Here is a 16,139-nt window from a genome sequence, read left to right on the forward strand (position 1 = left end):
CAGATGCCCCAGGCCAGGAACCTGACCTTGCTCTGGAGCCGACATTGCCGAATTGAGTCCTTGGCGTCATCAGTCGATATCTACTAGGTTCCAGGTAGATGCGCTCCCCACTGACATGCAAACGCTTTGTAGGCGAAGCAGTTTCAAAAGTGTCGCCAGACGTCACCATCGAGTTCTCTGCGATAGATCCAGTTGTGAGGCACTGTTCGCGAGCCGCCGCCTCAAGCGAAAGCATTATTCCGCTCACGAATATCCTCGAGCCCCAGGGCCAAGACGACACAGCTTAAAAACATGCCAATCCGGACGGGGCAACAAAGATTTTGTGGTGCTGCCGACCCATTGGACTGTGTGCAACCAGGCGAAAGGCATTAGAGAGCATGGGATGCTGCGTTCCCTCCGCCCTTGCGTCACGTCGGCGATATTAGCCGCTTGCGTGCGATTGTTTGAGCATCCAGCTTGCGGTTCGCAGGATGCCACACAGACGTTTACACAATAACAATGCGTCGGGCCTGCTTGGTTTGCCCCCTCAGCATTGGCCATTGTGCATGCCAGTGAGGCGGACCACCGATATCACGGGCGCGCCTGTATCAATCCGGCAGTAAGCTTGGATACCAGCCTCATCGTCGGTCTCTCGGAGGTCAATTACGGCACTTGTGGTCGACATTGGAGAGTCAGTCATCAGTTGAGCACAGATTGCGGTACAAATAGATGACACCAACGACGAAAGTGAGCCTTGTCACATGAATTGCGAAGAGATGGGGTGGCCGGATTGAAACCTCGCTGACCAGCCCCCAGCAACACAGCGGGGCCGTATTAATATTTGAATGGCATGCACGCTCATCGTCATCCCTCACGACAACTGGCCCAAAGGCATGGGTGTCACGATGCCTAGCGAGTGACGAGACATCCCGGCATAATGTCCCTGAACCAGAATCTGATTCATCAGGCCTAGTCGATGAATCGGTCACTCCCAGTATCTGCTTCACCATGACGGCTAAACCTGGGCCGTTCCAGCCGGAGCCGTGCCCACAAGCCTGCCACGATGCATGTCTGTGGTAAACAAGCCTGGCGGCGGGTACGGGTACCCTGGCAACTGGCAACCACCTGACGTCGGGCTGCTCGTAGCCAAGTTTCTCTGCTTGTTGAGAGCAGGCAATTGTCGCATTTGACCAATTTTGTTGCCCGTGGATGTAGTCGGAACGGAGTAGAAAGATAGAGGAGCCGCTACGGTACGACAGCATCAGGAGGCAATAATATAATATAATAAATAATTCAACAGGTGGCCGCTGCCCTTGTTCATGCCGGCCGTTCGCTGCCCGTGTCGTCGTCTTATTGAGTCTCAGTGCGTCTCGTTACGTCTTGCCAGGGCATGGGTGTGGCTCTCTCCAGAGACTTAGCGCCACGCCGAGACTTACTCGCCACCAACCCAGGCGGGCCGAGTGCAGGTCTTTTGTTGGGTGGTCGTAACCATCAAATTTTGTAGGCGAAAAGGCGTGGGTGATGTGGTTGACCATGATGTTGGAGGAAGCTGGCAAGCTGCGCGCGAATGGCTGGGCAGGAAGGGGGAGTAGGAGGAGGGATGGAAGGATGGAAGGAAGCAGGGGAGAAAGTTGACATAATACGAAGTACAGAGTACCTTAAGAGTAGGAAAGGGTGGTTGAGTGCCTCGTGGTGACGCCAATGCCGATGCCGATAACAATGCTTCATGTTGATGGCGACGCTGGCACTGCTTGCTAATGTCTGCCAAGCCGTGCATGGAGCTGGCCAGACCGATGGCGGACCATCAAGGCATGCCCCATTTCTGTTGGTTGAAATTGCAATGGTCCGGCCAAGGCCTGTTGCCCTTGCTGTTATCGGCCGGTGCTCTGTTAGAGCACCTGCCGGCTTTGCTTTTTTTTTTTTTTTTTTTTTTTTTTTTTTTTTTTTTTTTTTTATATTTCTCGTTGCCCCCATCTCAGGCTGCCTTTCTCGGCCTCTCTCCTCTTTTATTCTTCTTCTCGCCACCACTCAATAATTGCATCCCAGCATCTTCAAGCTATACGCTAACCCAAGTGAAACTGCATTGCCGCCTCTGAAGCTCTACTCGCATTTGTAGAACTGCTTGTCCTTGACAGCACGCCTGTTTTGTTTTCCTACACGCCAGCTCCCAGCTGCCAACTCCCAACCCCAGCTCCCAGCTTTCTCGGCTTCTCGGCTCTCGACAAGCTCGAATAGCCCAAAACTTCAACCGCCACTACACACCTCACACATCGCGTCTCCGATTGCAATGCGCTTCTCTACAGCCTTCGCCGCCTTGGCTATTGCCTCGGCCCAGGCCCAGACCCCAACCACCAACTACAACTACACCAGCGAGCTAGATATGACAATTGATCCCAACACTGTCATCCCGACTCTACGAGGCAAGTATTCTTCTCGCCCTTCCTACCTAGGTATTTGGGCTGTGTTAGGTGGTCAAACGCCTGCAGCTTTAAATTGCGCATGCCTGCTCACGACGCATCGCTAACACCATGACTCCTGCAGCCACTTGGTGCCAGGGCCAGATAAACACTTGCCGCCTCCTCTGCAATGACGACGCTTCAGTGAACGACTGCACAGTGGTATGTCTATTTTCTTGCGAGTACTCACAAAATTGGATCGCTGGCGGCTTTGCCATCCTTGGAATTGACTTTTGCTGATGACTGCCACAGTCGACCCTGAAGTGGAACTGCACTTGCACCTCGAACAGCTCGACCCCCGGTATTCAGTACTACCAGCAGACCATGCCATTCTACATTTGCCAGGAGCTGTTCTCGCAGTGTATCACCACCAATGCTGGTAACGCCCAGGGTCAGGACAATTGCAACAACAAGATTAAGCCTCTCTGCGCCAAACTCGACCCCCCTAAGAGCCCTGTTGCAGACAGTGGCAGCGGCGATGGCTCCTCTTCCACCGCCACCACAGGTGCTTCCCAGCCCTCTAAGACGAGTGGTAGCAGCACCCAGGTGACTTCTACCAGCTCCAAGGGTCTTGCTGGACCTACCTTGGCCCCTGTGGGCAACGGTGCCTTTGTTGCTGCCATGGGTTTGATGGCTTATCTGCTCTAGATGGGCTGAGAGTAATCTGAACACTGTCTGCAGCTGTACTAGATGCCCATTTCATGCTTCGCGACTTACTCAGACAGACTGCTTTCGATTCTCTGTACCCACTTTATTACCCAGCACTATCTTTTTGTTTGTATGTCTTTTTTTTTTCTTATCATGAGCTCACTCACGACCTTTACACCCGCCTAATGAACAAACGACGGAATGATCGAGGAGTAATTGAGCTTATTTTTTTTTTTCAAAACTATGACCGGTCGAGGGATGATGTGGTTCGAAAGTCAAGTTGTAGCCTCGCAAACATGGTTCGTTGGCTGAGACCGAGTCGAGAGATGAGAAATTGAGCAATCACGCTGTGTTGCCGGAGGGGCCAGTGAGAGACACTGTTTTGGTGTTGGGTTTTAATTCGAGATTCATCATAGCAAGGCGCGAACTGGAGTAGTAGGAAAAGATTATATTTGAGGCGAAGAATTAGTTATCACTTTTGCTCCCCATGCGACGCGGACGCTATTGAAAGAACGCGCATAAACCTTGTGTGATGCCTTAGTCAAAATACAGCAGGTGACTGTGCCAAGCGATGACGATTTTCGCCGATTCGCGTTGTTGGAACCAGGATGCACGAGGCGTCCGAAGGCTTAGACAAATCCACTGCGAGGAGTACAACAGTATTGTGTTAAACGACTGCTCATATACTGGTTGACTGGGAATCCTGTCTTACCATGTGCGCCGACCCATATTATCGGAGATAGTACTGAGTCTTCAAGGGTCCCGGAGACAGTGGCGCCAATCACGCTTTGGTTCTGATCTAGTTGGGTGTGGCTTTCCACAAAGGTCGATGGTGGCTGTTATCCTGGTTTGTGGGAGAAAGGCGGTGAAGAGAAAAAGAGCCGGCAGAATCTGCATCCCACCTAATCTTTTTTTTAATTTGCAGTCTGACTTTGGCCTACTGACACGGGGTATTGAGAGTCCAGCCTTCCTCATTCCATGGTCTTGGCTTGTCTTGCACAAGATGGCGGGCACGATTAACAAACCAAAGAGTGAGTCGTCAAATTAACGTTGATCCTAATGCCCAGTACCATTGTAGCAATCTAACTGCGAACCATAGAACCCAAGTCCAAGAGGGGCACAACCCGTCTCCGAAACAAGATTGAAAAAGCTTCCGCAGCCAAGCAGAGGAAGCAGCGCAAGCTCGCCAAGAAGAACCCAGAATGGCGCTCCAAGTTAAAAAAGGACCCTGGCATTCCCAACCTGTTCCCGTACAAGGAGAAGCTCCTGCAGGAAATTGAAGAGAAGCGCTTGAGAAAGGCCGCCGAGGCCGAAAAGAAGCGGGAAATGGCAAAGGCTGCGAAGACTGGTGCCGCCCAGCAGGAAGACGAGGAAGTCATGGACGATGCTGACGATGCTGAGGGCTCTGTTGGGGACATGGACGATGAATTCATGGACGAGGATGTGGATGAGTCGAATCCCATGGCTGCTTTGCTCGCCAGCGCGAAGGCTGCGGCGGCGCAGTACGATAAGGAGCTGGCGGAGAGTGATGGCATGGACGATGACGATAATGGCAGTGACGGTTCTGATAGTGGGGGCGTGAATGAGGTTTCGGTCGGCCAGGCTTCGTCACGCAAGACGTACGACAAGGTTTTCAAGCAGGTTGTTGAGCAGGCTGATGTGGTTCTGTACGTCTTGGATGCACGAGATCCCGAGGGCACTCGATCGCGAGAGGTTGAGCGCAGCATCATGGCCGCTGCCGCTGGCGGCAAGCGCCTCATCTTGATTCTCAACAAGGTCGATTTGATCCCCCCAAAAGTTTTGCGAGACTGGCTCGTCCATCTCCGACGATACTTCCCCACGCTCCCTCTTCGTGCCTCTGGTGCCGCTCCCAATGCCCACGTCTTCAACCACCGCGACCTGACGGTCCAAAGCACATCCGCAACACTCTTCAAAGCTCTCAAGAGCTACGCCGCCAGCCGGCAACTCAAGCGCGCCGTGTCCGTAGGAGTCATCGGCTACCCCAATGTCGGCAAGTCATCAGTCATCAACGCCCTCCTCAGCAGGATGAGCGGCAAGGGCGGCAGCTCTTCCAAGGCTTGCCCGGCGGGCGCCGAAGCCGGCGTCACCACCAGCATCCGCAGCGTCAAAATCGACAGCAAGCTGACGCTCCTCGACTCTCCCGGCGTCGTGTTCCCGTCCTCGTCATCCGTCCAGTCCGGTGGCCTCGTCAGCCTCAAAAACGCAACTGAGGCACATGCCCATCTTATTCTCCTCAACGCCGTTCCTCCCAAGCAGATTGATGATCCCGTCCCCGCAGTCAGCCTGCTCATCCGCCGTCTCTCATCCTCCCCGGACCTGATGCAGAAACTGACCAGTGTGTATGATATTCCGGCCCTTCTACCCAACAGGCTCGACGGCGATGTCACGACCGACTTTTTGGTGCAGGTTGCTAGGAAGCGAGGTCGACTGGGGCGAGGCGGCGTCCCCAACATCCACGCTGCTGCCATGGCTGTTGTTACAGACTGGCGAGACGGCCGTATTCAGGGGTGGGTTGAGCCGCCTGCCTTGGCTGTCGGGTCGGCTGACGCCTCTGCCGGGCCTGCCAAGAAGGTCCAGAATGTGGGTGAGGACGAGGTCATGCCGGACCAGAAGGAGATTGTCACGGAGTGGGCTGCCGAGTTCAAACTGGATGGTTTGTGGGGGGACGATGAAGGTGCCGCGGCTGCGGAGGATGTTATGGAAGAGTAAAGCTGGCATAAAATGGGTATGGTTTAATTTTCATGTATGGCGTTTTGGGAACAGGGACAAGATGCAAAATAAAATACTCTCATTTACGACCACCGTACACATTGGTATGCTGGTTATTGAATCACCATGTATCTCTGGGGGCCGCAGATACTTTCCAGGCGCAAAATGTACTGTTGTATGAAATTCGGCGGGATATGCGGACCCGTATTATTTACTTTACTTGGTGCTACTCTGCATTTACGCAGTAACCAACACCATCTTGACGCCCCTCTTGCCCGTCCTCTCGTCCTTCTCGTCCATGACCTTCACCTTGACCCTCTGGAACAGCTCAACCTTCAGGTCCCTGCTGCCCCTCGTCACGAGCGTATACGTCTCGGCGTCAAACTCGCTCTCGGGCTCGGGCTCGGCCAGATCCCGCAACCTGATCAAACCCTCGATTCCAAACCTCGGCACCAGCACCACGAAGCCGTTGCTGAAAATCTTCATGACAAAGGCATCTTCCTCTGCGACGTTGCCCTTGAGCGCCTGCCCCACGTAGTATGCTGTGCTTGCACGCCCGGCCATTTGGGCGTTTCTATGGCGGACATTGATGTTCTTGCAGACGGCCTCCAGGCGGCCCCTGCTGCGGACGGACGGGTGCACAGCCTCGTAGCCGATGGCGGCGGCGAGCTGTCTGTGGGCGAGGAGGTCCGCGTATCGGCGGATGGGGGATGTGAAGTGCGTGTAGATCTCCGAGGCGAGTCCGTAGTGCCGGAATTCGGGATATGCTTGGGTGCCGGAGCAGAAGTACTCGGCGGACATCATGCAGCGGGTGGCCATGATGCGGACCAGCGTGTTGAAGAAGGGATCCGACTTGTCGACGCAGGCGTCGAGGGAGTCGGCGAGGGCTTTGGATGTATCTGTGCGGAGTTCGAAACCTCGCTTGACGCGTAGCTGGTCGGCGAGCTCGTCAAAGTTGGTCTTGGGGGGTGGTGCGTGGCGACGAAGGATGGCGGTTTGCGGGAATGCGTCGTAAATTTTTGCGGCGACGCTAACGTTGGCGAACAGCATGAACTCCTCGACGAGGGAGTTGGTGTCGAGGAGCTCCTTGGTCTTGACGTCGATGGGGTCAGAGGTTTCTGACTCCATCTGGACCTTGACCTCTGGCGAGGAGAGACTTAGGGCGCCGGCGTCCATGCGCTTCTTCTTGAGCTTTTTGGAGAGCGCGAGGAGCATGCGCATCCCGTTGGTGAGTTCGTCTTGCTGGGAGGTGTCGTCGATGCGGAGCTGGGCTTGTTCGTAGCTGAATGCTTCGCGAGACTTGATGACGGATTTGGTGAAGCGCACGTTGACAATGTCGGCGTTGTCGTTGAGTTCCCAGAGGACGGAGAAGGCGTACCGCTCGACGTAGGGTTTCAGCGAGCAGAGATCCGTACCAAGCAAGGGTGGGAGCATGTCGATACGCTTGTCGACAAGGTATACCGTTGTCCCACGGATGCTGGCTTCTGTGTCCATGGCGTTGGCAGGCTTGACAAAGTGTGACACGTCGGCAATGTGGACACCAACTTCAAAGTTTCCGTTGGGCAATTTGCGAGCGTGCAAGGCGTCATCGATATCCTGGCAGCCTACAGGGTCGATGCTGCAAATGAGAAGTCCACGGAGGTCTTCTCTATCCTTCCAGCCCGGGTCCTCCACACTCGCAGGTACTTTCCAGTCATGGCCTTCTTTGGGGAGACAATCCAGGACAGTCTTGGGAAACGGGCGATACTGAACATCCCATTCCAGAAGTAGAGCCTCTGTCTCGGCGGCCTTGGTTTCGAGTTCGCCGAGTGAGCGGACAAAATGACCAACTGGGTGCCTAGAGTCGCGCTCCCACGCGTCGATAGTTACAAGGAGTCGCTTACCCAGGAGTTCAGATACTTGTCGAGTTCGCAAACGAATCTTGGGTATCTTCTTATCCATGGGAATGAGAAAAACGCTGTCTTGTTTGCGGCCCTGGGATGAAGCGGACTTGCTGGCTGAAGATGGGTCGATATGTCCCACATATTGACGCCAGTTTCGTTTGATTACACCGACCACCTTGGCAGTAGGCTGCAACTGGCTTTCTGACGAAGACTTGTGTGTCCGTTTTGCTTCCTCCTGCAGTGCTTTTCGTTCTTTGTCTGAAACAAAGTCATTTCGGTCTTCGGTGTCAGCATTCTCATTCTTGGTGATATTGTCTTCTTCGATAATCTTGGTAGACGGTGCTTTCCACTTGTCTTGGGGAAGCATCTCTACGACGACGACATCTCCGTCAACAGCACGGTTGATACTCTCACGTCCTAGAATAAGTAGGGGTTTGGAGAATGCTGGAACTTTGATGGAGCCCTCGAGGTAATTGTACGGCGAGACGTTGAAAATGCCTTGATGCATCAAGCCTGCCTTCACGCCGGTCATCATCCTTGAGAGGCTGAAATACTCAGGGTAAAGCATTTGCGACTGCTTCTTAAAGCCGCCCAGACTCTGGGTCTCAGCCACCATATCAAGAAGCTTGTCTCCATCTTCAAGACTACCCACGTAATCCCGTAATGAAAGTGCATTGAGGCCTTGGCTGCGCGCCTTCTTGAGGTTCTCTTGGTCATCGCTCAGCATGACAATGGCAGGAACCTTGCCTGCTTTAGTCTGGGATAGGTGTTCGCCGTACCATTTGACAGCCAGACGAACCGCCCGGTCATTTCTATCGTTGACGCTCTCATTCAGCTCCCGATTGACGTACGTCTCTAGCCGGAAATCGTTGAAAAACACGTAAAATCGCTTGTCTTCGCTTTTGGTAAGCCCAATTAAACGGTTATACAAGGGCAGAGATCTGTTTCTAAGCTCCTCCAGGACCGTCTGCAAGATGATCACATCGTAGAATGCTGAACTTTGCTCAAAGAGATCCATAGCATTGAGAAGTGCGTTTGTATCCGGCACTAGGTAGTGTCCTTGCCGGAAGGCCTTGGTAGCCGCAGGCTTCTCCGACAGGACAAACGGTTGAGCTATCCCGACATGAGCAAGTGTTTTCAATGAAAAAAGAAAGGTCCCTAGCGTACCTTGTTGAGATGCATTTCTGGGAGCTCCCTCTAGGCAAGCTTTACATAACTTGGATGAACAGGGAATGTCGGTTCTAAGATAGACTTCCCGCACGATTTTTTGGACCTTACCACTGCGTGTTGAGCGAACGTAGACTTTGCTTGAAATGCTGGAAGCCAAAGGGTCCCCCTCGTGGGATCTCTTCAAGCTCGTCATGGCGATGTTGCTTTGCTACTGTTGATGTCGAAAATTACCGATATGCAAAGAAGTTTCTTGGAGCGTTTACTAAGCGAATCAAAGGTGAGGTTACGCTTCCTTATCGATAGGGTGTGGCGATAAGAATGCTTTCCAAAGCTCAGAGGATGCACAACTCTAAGTTCAACAGCGCATTTGACGCCTTGATTGTATTCCCCCCCTGTTTGTTTATATATATAGTTTCAACTAAATGCATATCACAGAACGTCCACGTAAAACCATGTCGTGAAAAGTCGAGCGACCACGTGATATCAAGTCACGTGGCCATACAGTCAAAATGAAGCTGCAACCGAAATCCACACCATGATTTTATCAGGCAACAAATAACTGGCGATATACCAGGACTCTTAACAAGGCCAGTGTTGCGGAGTACATCGATGTATAATGGTTGGTTCATTCAAAGTTGTGAAATACCATTACGGAATATGCTATTCGATCAGACACATGTCGATCTCAGCGCAAAGACATCAACTCCTGGTAATGTAACGTTGATGTGATGATGCTCAGCATCAGCATCATCTAATGTAGTTACCTTCACCTTTCGGATGCTACCAAGCACGAGTCGTGACCCAAATCATATCACCACACTCGAAAGGCAGCTATTGCTCATGAATCCTATCCTCGCAACGATAAAGCACAACCCCTACAAACTCGTTTCAATACCTGGGCCATGAAACAACAGCCAAGACACGCAACGGACACACCTAAAATGCACTTAGCGGAGCGTTGCTCATTATCAAAAATCCATGACCACTTGGTCAACCGGTAGCACGTAACAAGATCGTCATTCTGGAGTCCGGGACTTGGGAATTAGTCACCATCACGACGGTCAAGTTTTCTCAACTGACACGCTGCCAATATGCCCCGAGTGCATGTCTTAGCTGCACGATCGGGGGTGTCAGGGAATCGAAAGAGGGAATCCAAAAGGGAAAAAAAGACAAGGGTCATTGGTAATGCGATGGAGGCCTTCGTGCTCTTCGAAACCGGGGCTTGGGTTTAGCAGGCAACCAGGCGGCTGGGCATCCATGGATGTTGGAGGCCAGATGACCTCTTTGCCGGAACCACCTACATTGGTTCATGTTGTACATGATACGGCCCAACTGCCTTTCCAATCTTCTCCAGATACGGTGCATCAGATGGTACGCGGCCTACTTAATACTCGGCCGGGCCGCATCAAGGAGATGCTTGTACGATGAAGCTGCAGCAAGGCCGCGGATTCCATCACGATGTATCCCCACCTTATGGCAGACACGACGGGCCAAAAGACGTTGGGGGCAAAGACAGTATGATGTTGCGACGGGATTAAACTGGACAAAGGGAGCTGAACCGCTGAGCTGGTCATCATGTTGTCCGTGCGCGGCGTGGGCTGCACCACGAAGCTGGAGTCTGGCGAGTCAGCTATATCGGCGGCCCAAAGGATTTTTAGATGATGAGCAAAGGGTTCAAGCCTTCTCAGATCGTTGTAAGTCTGCCGTCTCGGCGACACGACCCTGTCTGTCAACCTGTTCTACCCCCTCTCATAGGACGGTGAGCCAAGATGCGGACTTTGAATCTGCGGCCATGCATCCTCGTCGTGGTGGTGGGGTGCCTATTCTGTCTACGCACGATCCATGATTTGCCGGTCTGTAGGCCGCAAGGTCACGTCTCCCCGACGGATGCAACGCTATGCAAACCAATGGTGGCGGCATGAGGATCCCTTGTTCTTTTTATTTTCTCATGGAAGTCCATCCTGGGGGAACGAATCCATCGCGGTTTCCTGTGTAACTTCTCACGGATGGATCACTCCGATCAAGTCTCCATGAACTTTGGCACCTTTTTTGGGTGACTGTTTCAAAGATCTAAAAAAAAACACACACACATGCCTGCGTGCATGTCCACGATCTTTACCTTGTACTGTTGAAATACGACAACCTTGTCCTCACCCCTTGCCGTGAGCGTAGCTTGTCCAGGTGAAAAATTATGCCATATACATGCGGAATGTCCCACGGCCGCAGGAGCTGATGATAGGGTTGCCGACGGGGGCAAGGTACCGTATAAGATGTATTCAACCAATAGCTTCAATGCCCATTCGGGAAAGAAGTAATCGATATCTCGTGCCGGGTTTTAGCTCCATCCTAAGGCCTGCACTGCCCCAAGAATAGTTACATGGCCTAGCTCGATCACGGGGCTTCTATCCATTTCCTGAGCTAGCAGTCATTTCTCAGCTTAAGTTGTCACGATGACGCCATTCCATTCAAGGCGGGAAACGTAATGAAAGCCGTTTCCCGTACCGGCTTTCCGAAAGATCCGCGGTGTGCCGGATCAAGAACTTCTGGATGTCTGTCTCATGGCCGAATGTCTTGTCTTGAACCAAATCCGGCGGCACTTGTTTTAAGACACTGAAGAACAGATCCATCGCCATCTGTCTGACTTGAGGTATTCACGGCTCATAACTCCGAGATTGCTTCTCCCGTGTTAACTGAGCGTCCTGTCAGAACTTTGCTAGTAGAGGTTTTAAAACAAAGACTTTATGGATGGTCTTAGCCCGGCATGTTGCAGTTGTTGAAGTGATGGCAAATTATTCCCCCCAGTCATGTATCAGCAAGCCGTTTTGTAATATGTGCACCCAAGCAGATGATTGCAAAGCGTCACCTAGCGAGCGTTAACCGGAAGCTGAATGGAATACTCATAACTTCAGAATGTCTGATACTTTGAAGCATGACAACGTGTTGAGGTTTGTTTGGTATGCCGACGAAGTCATGGCCAGCATATATATATATGTATATATATATATACTATGAAGACAATGATGTGGTCCTTGAAATCGCATCCCGTAGATATGATGACTCGCCATCAGTTGAGGCGGCAAATGTGCACCTTCGGACCAAGGGTCAAATAAAACAGATGTCTCAGACAGGCTCCTGGTGGGAGAGTCGACTGAGATGAACATCACGGCGACTTCGACTTCTCATGAGAAGCAGTCGCAAATTGCGGATAACTTGCAACTTCATTTTACAATAGAGAAGCTCTCGTCAAGAAGGCCGCTCATATTGAGGGCTATGAACGCAATGATATTTCGACACAGACCACGTCAGCACATTCGTCCTGTTTAGGAATACTATACTATTGATTTGTGTCAGCCATATAGAGATGATCACCATTAGACAATGCGTAATAATGGGGTCGGTCTACATCGTGATGCAGCGAGGCATCTAGTCAGCATTAAAAATCATGAACTGGCTCCTCCATACCTGGCACAAGTAGCCAGGGTAGAATGGATGCAAGGATATTTTACCATGGCGATTAGTTGAATCAAAGCGCCGAAGGCGTAATTTTGAGTAGTTTGCGTATGCCTCGTGTACCCCCAGCAATATCAGCCACTACCGCATTGTGTCATCTATCGCAAATGCTAACCCGCGTCTTGTGTTGCCAAATACTGCATTACTGCAGAGTCTAATTCTGTTCCCTATCCTCAGATGTTCAGCGAGACACCGTGCATACGGTTACACCGCAGCTTCTCAATGTGGTGACGAGAGACGGACAAAAACGGAATCCTCGAGGTTGGCATCATTGCAGGCGCTGTGAAAAGTCAAACATACCTTCTCTTTACAGCGCGTTGTGGTTAAGTCAAGTAGCTGGATGAAGTAATCTCTTTGCTTTGTCACCATAGAATCACTGTTCCATATGCCTCGTGCCATGGCTTCGGCCCAGGTTGGGTTTGTTAGGTGACGGCAGTCTCCGCCAGTAGATGAATCAGGTCTAACATGCGACGGGTATGAGAAATGTGAAGTTCTCCCTTCCAGAGGCTCGGCAGTCGTTTGGGGACATCCATCTGGAGTACGACTTTGCGCTCTGTATGGCCTACGAATGTGCATAAGGCCGATCCAGGTTACCCTGTCACCTCGGCCACCCTGACTGCTCAGACTTGACCCGGTCGCCGGTCAAACTAATGCAATGCAGGTCGATGAAGAGGTTGGGATCCTGGGGATATCGTTAGAGATGGCGGCGTGCGTGTGCCAGCAAGAGCCGCGGAGCAAACTTCAGCTTGATAGTGAGAAATGTAGCAAACTATGCCATATGCTACTCCGCACATGGTGATTGTCCGTTGGCGAGGCGATGATCTCTGACCTGAATTGCAAGAGTCAACTTTGGTAGGAGCCACAGCGGTCGGCTAGCTACATCATATGTATGTACGGAGTATGTACATGAATATGCGGATCATCCCAAGTAAAGGCAGGGATAGGGATTGCAAGGGTCCCTGATAGAAACCGATTAGGTGTAGCCAGGTTCCGAGTACGGAGTACGGAGAACATTTAAACAAAATCATGCCAAGCCGGTTGCGCATCCAGCGGCTGTACTTCGTAATGTTCGATTCATTAGCTTTCTTGACAGGGCTGCATGGCGTCAAAAAGTGCCCGTCTCTAGGATAATATACGGGTACGATAACTGGTCGCCCGCATGACCATCCTGCATACACAGGACAATGCCTTGGAACGGTGTTGAGAACAAGAGTATTCCTCAACTGCCGGGTGTTTGGGTTTTGAGCTTTTTCTTTCCCTTAGAATCCGACTTCAGGCCCAGTTGGAATGTCATTCCGTTGAGATACAGCAAGAGGCCGAGTTAGCCGCATCAGGCGTGTCGTCGCAAGAATACGGCCTTGTTTGACTGTTATGATGATATATGGAGCCTTTTGTGGCGTCTGATTCGGTTATCATCTCCTGTTACAATGACACTACTTGCCTCATGCCTGGACGACTTGTAGGCCATGCCACGGTGCCTTGGCAGTCGGGCTTCATATCCTGCAAGAGTTGCAATGTACTTCCACAAGGCATGGTGCGGTCCAAATCTCTCATCAACTAAACGAACAAGAACCGTCCTGAAGCGGTCAGGAAAATCCGACATTGATGAGCCTTGATGAAACTTCACTATTTTAAGCGCTGAACTGGTGAATTACGAAGAGCACGGTGCCGGACTGTTTCAATAGGTATTGTCGTCGGGAGTCTCCAGCTTCTATCTTCGAGTTGCCTTAGTCTTGTGGACTTGGTCTCATGAGAAGCAGAGTGTAATACCAAATAGCAAGAATAGGATCTGGCGCTATTGTTGGAGCATCATTTGGCGTTGGTGGAGTCCTATGACGAAGTAGTGAGAAACGGCTTCGTTTCTTCTCGGCCGTAACTGGAAGAGAGAAGAGTTAAGGCGTCAAGAATGAGGACACAAACCCTTGTGGCTGAAGTGATAACGTGAGAGGACAGGGTCAATCGAATGAAAACCTACACCGGACTGGGCACTTGTAACAGGGTGGCGAACGCCCAGGCTTTTTGACCATCCAAGTCTCGTCATAGCCGCCACAATGGCAAGGCAGGTCTTCACCCCGTGGCCACCATGGCAGTCATGGCTATCTCGCATCTCAAAGGATTTTTTTTTTCTTTTGTCAGGTGGCTGGCTTGCGAGTAGTGAAGGGATGGACAGAACGTCTCCAAGCCAACGACAAGACGCAGCTACAAGCCTCGTGGTGCGGGGTGCTTCTTTGCATGCTGTATGATTGTGATTGACTCCCTGACCTGACATAGAATCCATCACGTATCTCACGGCATCATGCGTGGTCAGTGTGGCTGGATAGAACCTGGTCTGGCGTGGCTTTGGTGCAGTTTGGGGTTGAGCGATCGCATCGCTCCCGCACCTCCCTCCTCAACCTCTGTGCGTCTGTGCATCCCTGAGGAGGAAATTGTACACAAGAATGACGGGCGACTCCCCATGGGCACTCGACTCGACATGGGGTGACGGCTTGGTCACTCCACTCGGCTGGGGTGATTGAGACCACTTTCAAGCCACGGCTGGGAGTTTAGCGCATGTTGGCGTCACTCGTCTTCTTCTTCTGCTCCTGTACATTTGCATGGTCGCGTTCCTCTCGAGAGTTGTGAGGACTTATTCAACGACCTTCGTCGTAGGGTGTGCGAGTCTTCGCCGCGAAGAGAAGGGCCTTCTTGACCCAACACGACGGACAGGGTAGCTATCGGGTAGTGAAATGCGAGACATGTTTCCAGGCATTGCCCACGAGACATTGATTACTGCGCGCAGTGTTGAGCTTTGGGCACTGCGGCCCGGTTGATAACGCCCATCATCAGCCTTGACCAGAAAGGACTGGTTGCTAGGTCTTTGGGATCGACTTCTGGTAAAGTTGCAATAGCTCAGGTGAAATTTCTGGCTACCTACATGGGTAGGTAGCAAGATAAGAATAGCATCGTTACGGAGTACGCATGCCGTCTAATCTACCGGTTGTCGGTCAATGTTTAGTCTAGTCGGGCAATTCTTATTCAAGTCTCTAGCATCCACTTCTCACACTCGTGAACTGGTATTGCCCAGGACCCCGAAATACCGCGCCATGGTCGTACCAGGATTTCGGAAGCCGTCTCTATTGAAGGATGGCGGGACACCTTGGCGTGTACTCTACGCGGGAAATATTATCTTTCTTCCAATCTTACCCGCTTCCTTTGGCACACATAATAGCGCTGGATGATTGGGGGAGTGCATCCTTCTTCCAGACTACAATGTCTGGCGCAGCGGAAACGTCGGCTTTGTGCTTGTTAGCTTTGATAGATAGACCAGGGTGGAGGTCTTGGGTTTTGGTACTTGTGCTCAGAATAAATGTCGCCGCAGAGTTGAATGGCATGTATTATCCGACGTCTGGAATGATGGGCTGTGAGATCATTTCCTTCAACAATCCGAGTCTCGGTCAACTTACCTAGTTACGCAGCAGGTCGCATCTCGGTCACAAACCAGGTGAACCCACCCCCGGGGGCACGACCAAATCGCACAAGGAGGTCAAAGCCTCTCAGGTGATTTTGAATAGACTTTTGATCGATAGGGAGTGCGTTCATTGCACATACTACTGTCCGGCGAAGAGCATGAGTTCGGCGATTATGACTGGTCTGATTCTAGCTACCTAGGTACCTAGGTAGGTAGGTTTACGACGAGCGGAGAATCCGCACGTTTGTGCACCTGATCCAATCAGCCGGCCTTGGCTGGACCTTCCGGCCTTTGTGCCTTGAGAGCGGCGACCCG

General features: G+C 51.8%; 3 protein-coding genes across 3 annotated transcripts; 2 read left to right on the top strand and 1 right to left on the bottom strand.

The window, feature by feature from the left end:
* The first annotated feature begins 1,951 nt into the window (after nucleotides 1-1,951).
* On the top strand, nucleotides 1,952-3,597 carry J3458_003462 (uncharacterized protein). The gene is made up of 3 exons (XM_066117763.1): nucleotides 1,952-2,399; nucleotides 2,521-2,597; nucleotides 2,688-3,597. The coding sequence occupies exons 1-3, from the start codon at nucleotides 2,267-2,269 to the stop codon at nucleotides 3,081-3,083; spliced, it is 606 nt and encodes a 201-aa protein (XP_065977554.1). The 5' UTR covers nucleotides 1,952-2,266; the 3' UTR covers nucleotides 3,084-3,597.
* A 440-nt stretch (nucleotides 3,598-4,037) lies between these two features.
* On the top strand, nucleotides 4,038-6,550 carry NUG1_1 (nuclear GTP-binding protein nug1). The gene is made up of 2 exons (XM_007812343.2): nucleotides 4,038-4,114; nucleotides 4,183-6,550. Exons 1-2 carry the CDS (start codon nucleotides 4,087-4,089, stop codon nucleotides 5,811-5,813), a joined length of 1,659 nt encoding a protein of 552 aa, XP_007810534.2. The 5' UTR covers nucleotides 4,038-4,086; the 3' UTR covers nucleotides 5,814-6,550.
* On the bottom strand, nucleotides 4,038-10,646 carry DIS3_1 (exosome catalytic subunit dis3). The gene is made up of 2 exons (XM_066117764.1): nucleotides 8,864-10,646; nucleotides 4,038-8,809 (listed from the first exon to the last, which is right to left on the bottom strand). The coding sequence occupies exons 1-2, from the start codon at nucleotides 9,057-9,059 to the stop codon at nucleotides 6,051-6,053; spliced, it is 2,955 nt and encodes a 984-aa protein (XP_065977555.1). The 5' UTR covers nucleotides 9,060-10,646; the 3' UTR covers nucleotides 4,038-6,050.
* Nucleotides 10,647-16,139: the final 5,493 nt, after the last annotated feature.

This window comes from Metarhizium acridum (genome assembly GCF_019434415.1).
Source record: "Metarhizium acridum strain ARSEF 324 chromosome Unknown scaffold_13, whole genome shotgun sequence".
In the NCBI taxonomy this organism is placed as follows: domain Eukaryota; kingdom Fungi; phylum Ascomycota; class Sordariomycetes; order Hypocreales; family Clavicipitaceae; genus Metarhizium; species Metarhizium acridum.

What these genes read in the sequence shown, in the direction of transcription:
- J3458_003462 (XM_066117763.1), top strand. Translation starts at nt 2,267, where the DNA reads ATGCGCTTCTCTACAGCCTTCGCCGCCTTGGCTATTGCCTCGGCCCAG. An exon ending in TGTCATCCCGACTCTACGAG is followed by an intron (nt 2,400 to 2,520) that starts GCAAGTATTCTT and finishes TGACTCCTGCAG; the next exon opens with CCACTTGGTGCCAGGGCCAG. An exon ending in CAGTGAACGACTGCACAGTG is followed by an intron (nt 2,598 to 2,687) that starts GTATGTCTATTT and finishes TGACTGCCACAG; the next exon opens with TCGACCCTGAAGTGGAACTG.
- NUG1_1 (XM_007812343.2), top strand. Translation starts at nt 4,087, where the DNA reads ATGGCGGGCACGATTAACAAACCAAAGA. An exon ending in CACGATTAACAAACCAAAGA is followed by an intron (nt 4,115 to 4,182) that starts GTGAGTCGTCAA and finishes TGCGAACCATAG; the next exon opens with AACCCAAGTCCAAGAGGGGC.
- DIS3_1 (XM_066117764.1), bottom strand. Translation starts at nt 9,059, where the DNA reads ATGACGAGCTTGAAGAGATCCCACGAGGGGGACCCTTTGGCTTCCAGC. An exon ending in CAGAAATGCATCTCAACAAG is followed by an intron (nt 8,810 to 8,863) that starts GTACGCTAGGGA and finishes ATGTCGGGATAG; the next exon opens with CTCAACCGTTTGTCCTGTCG.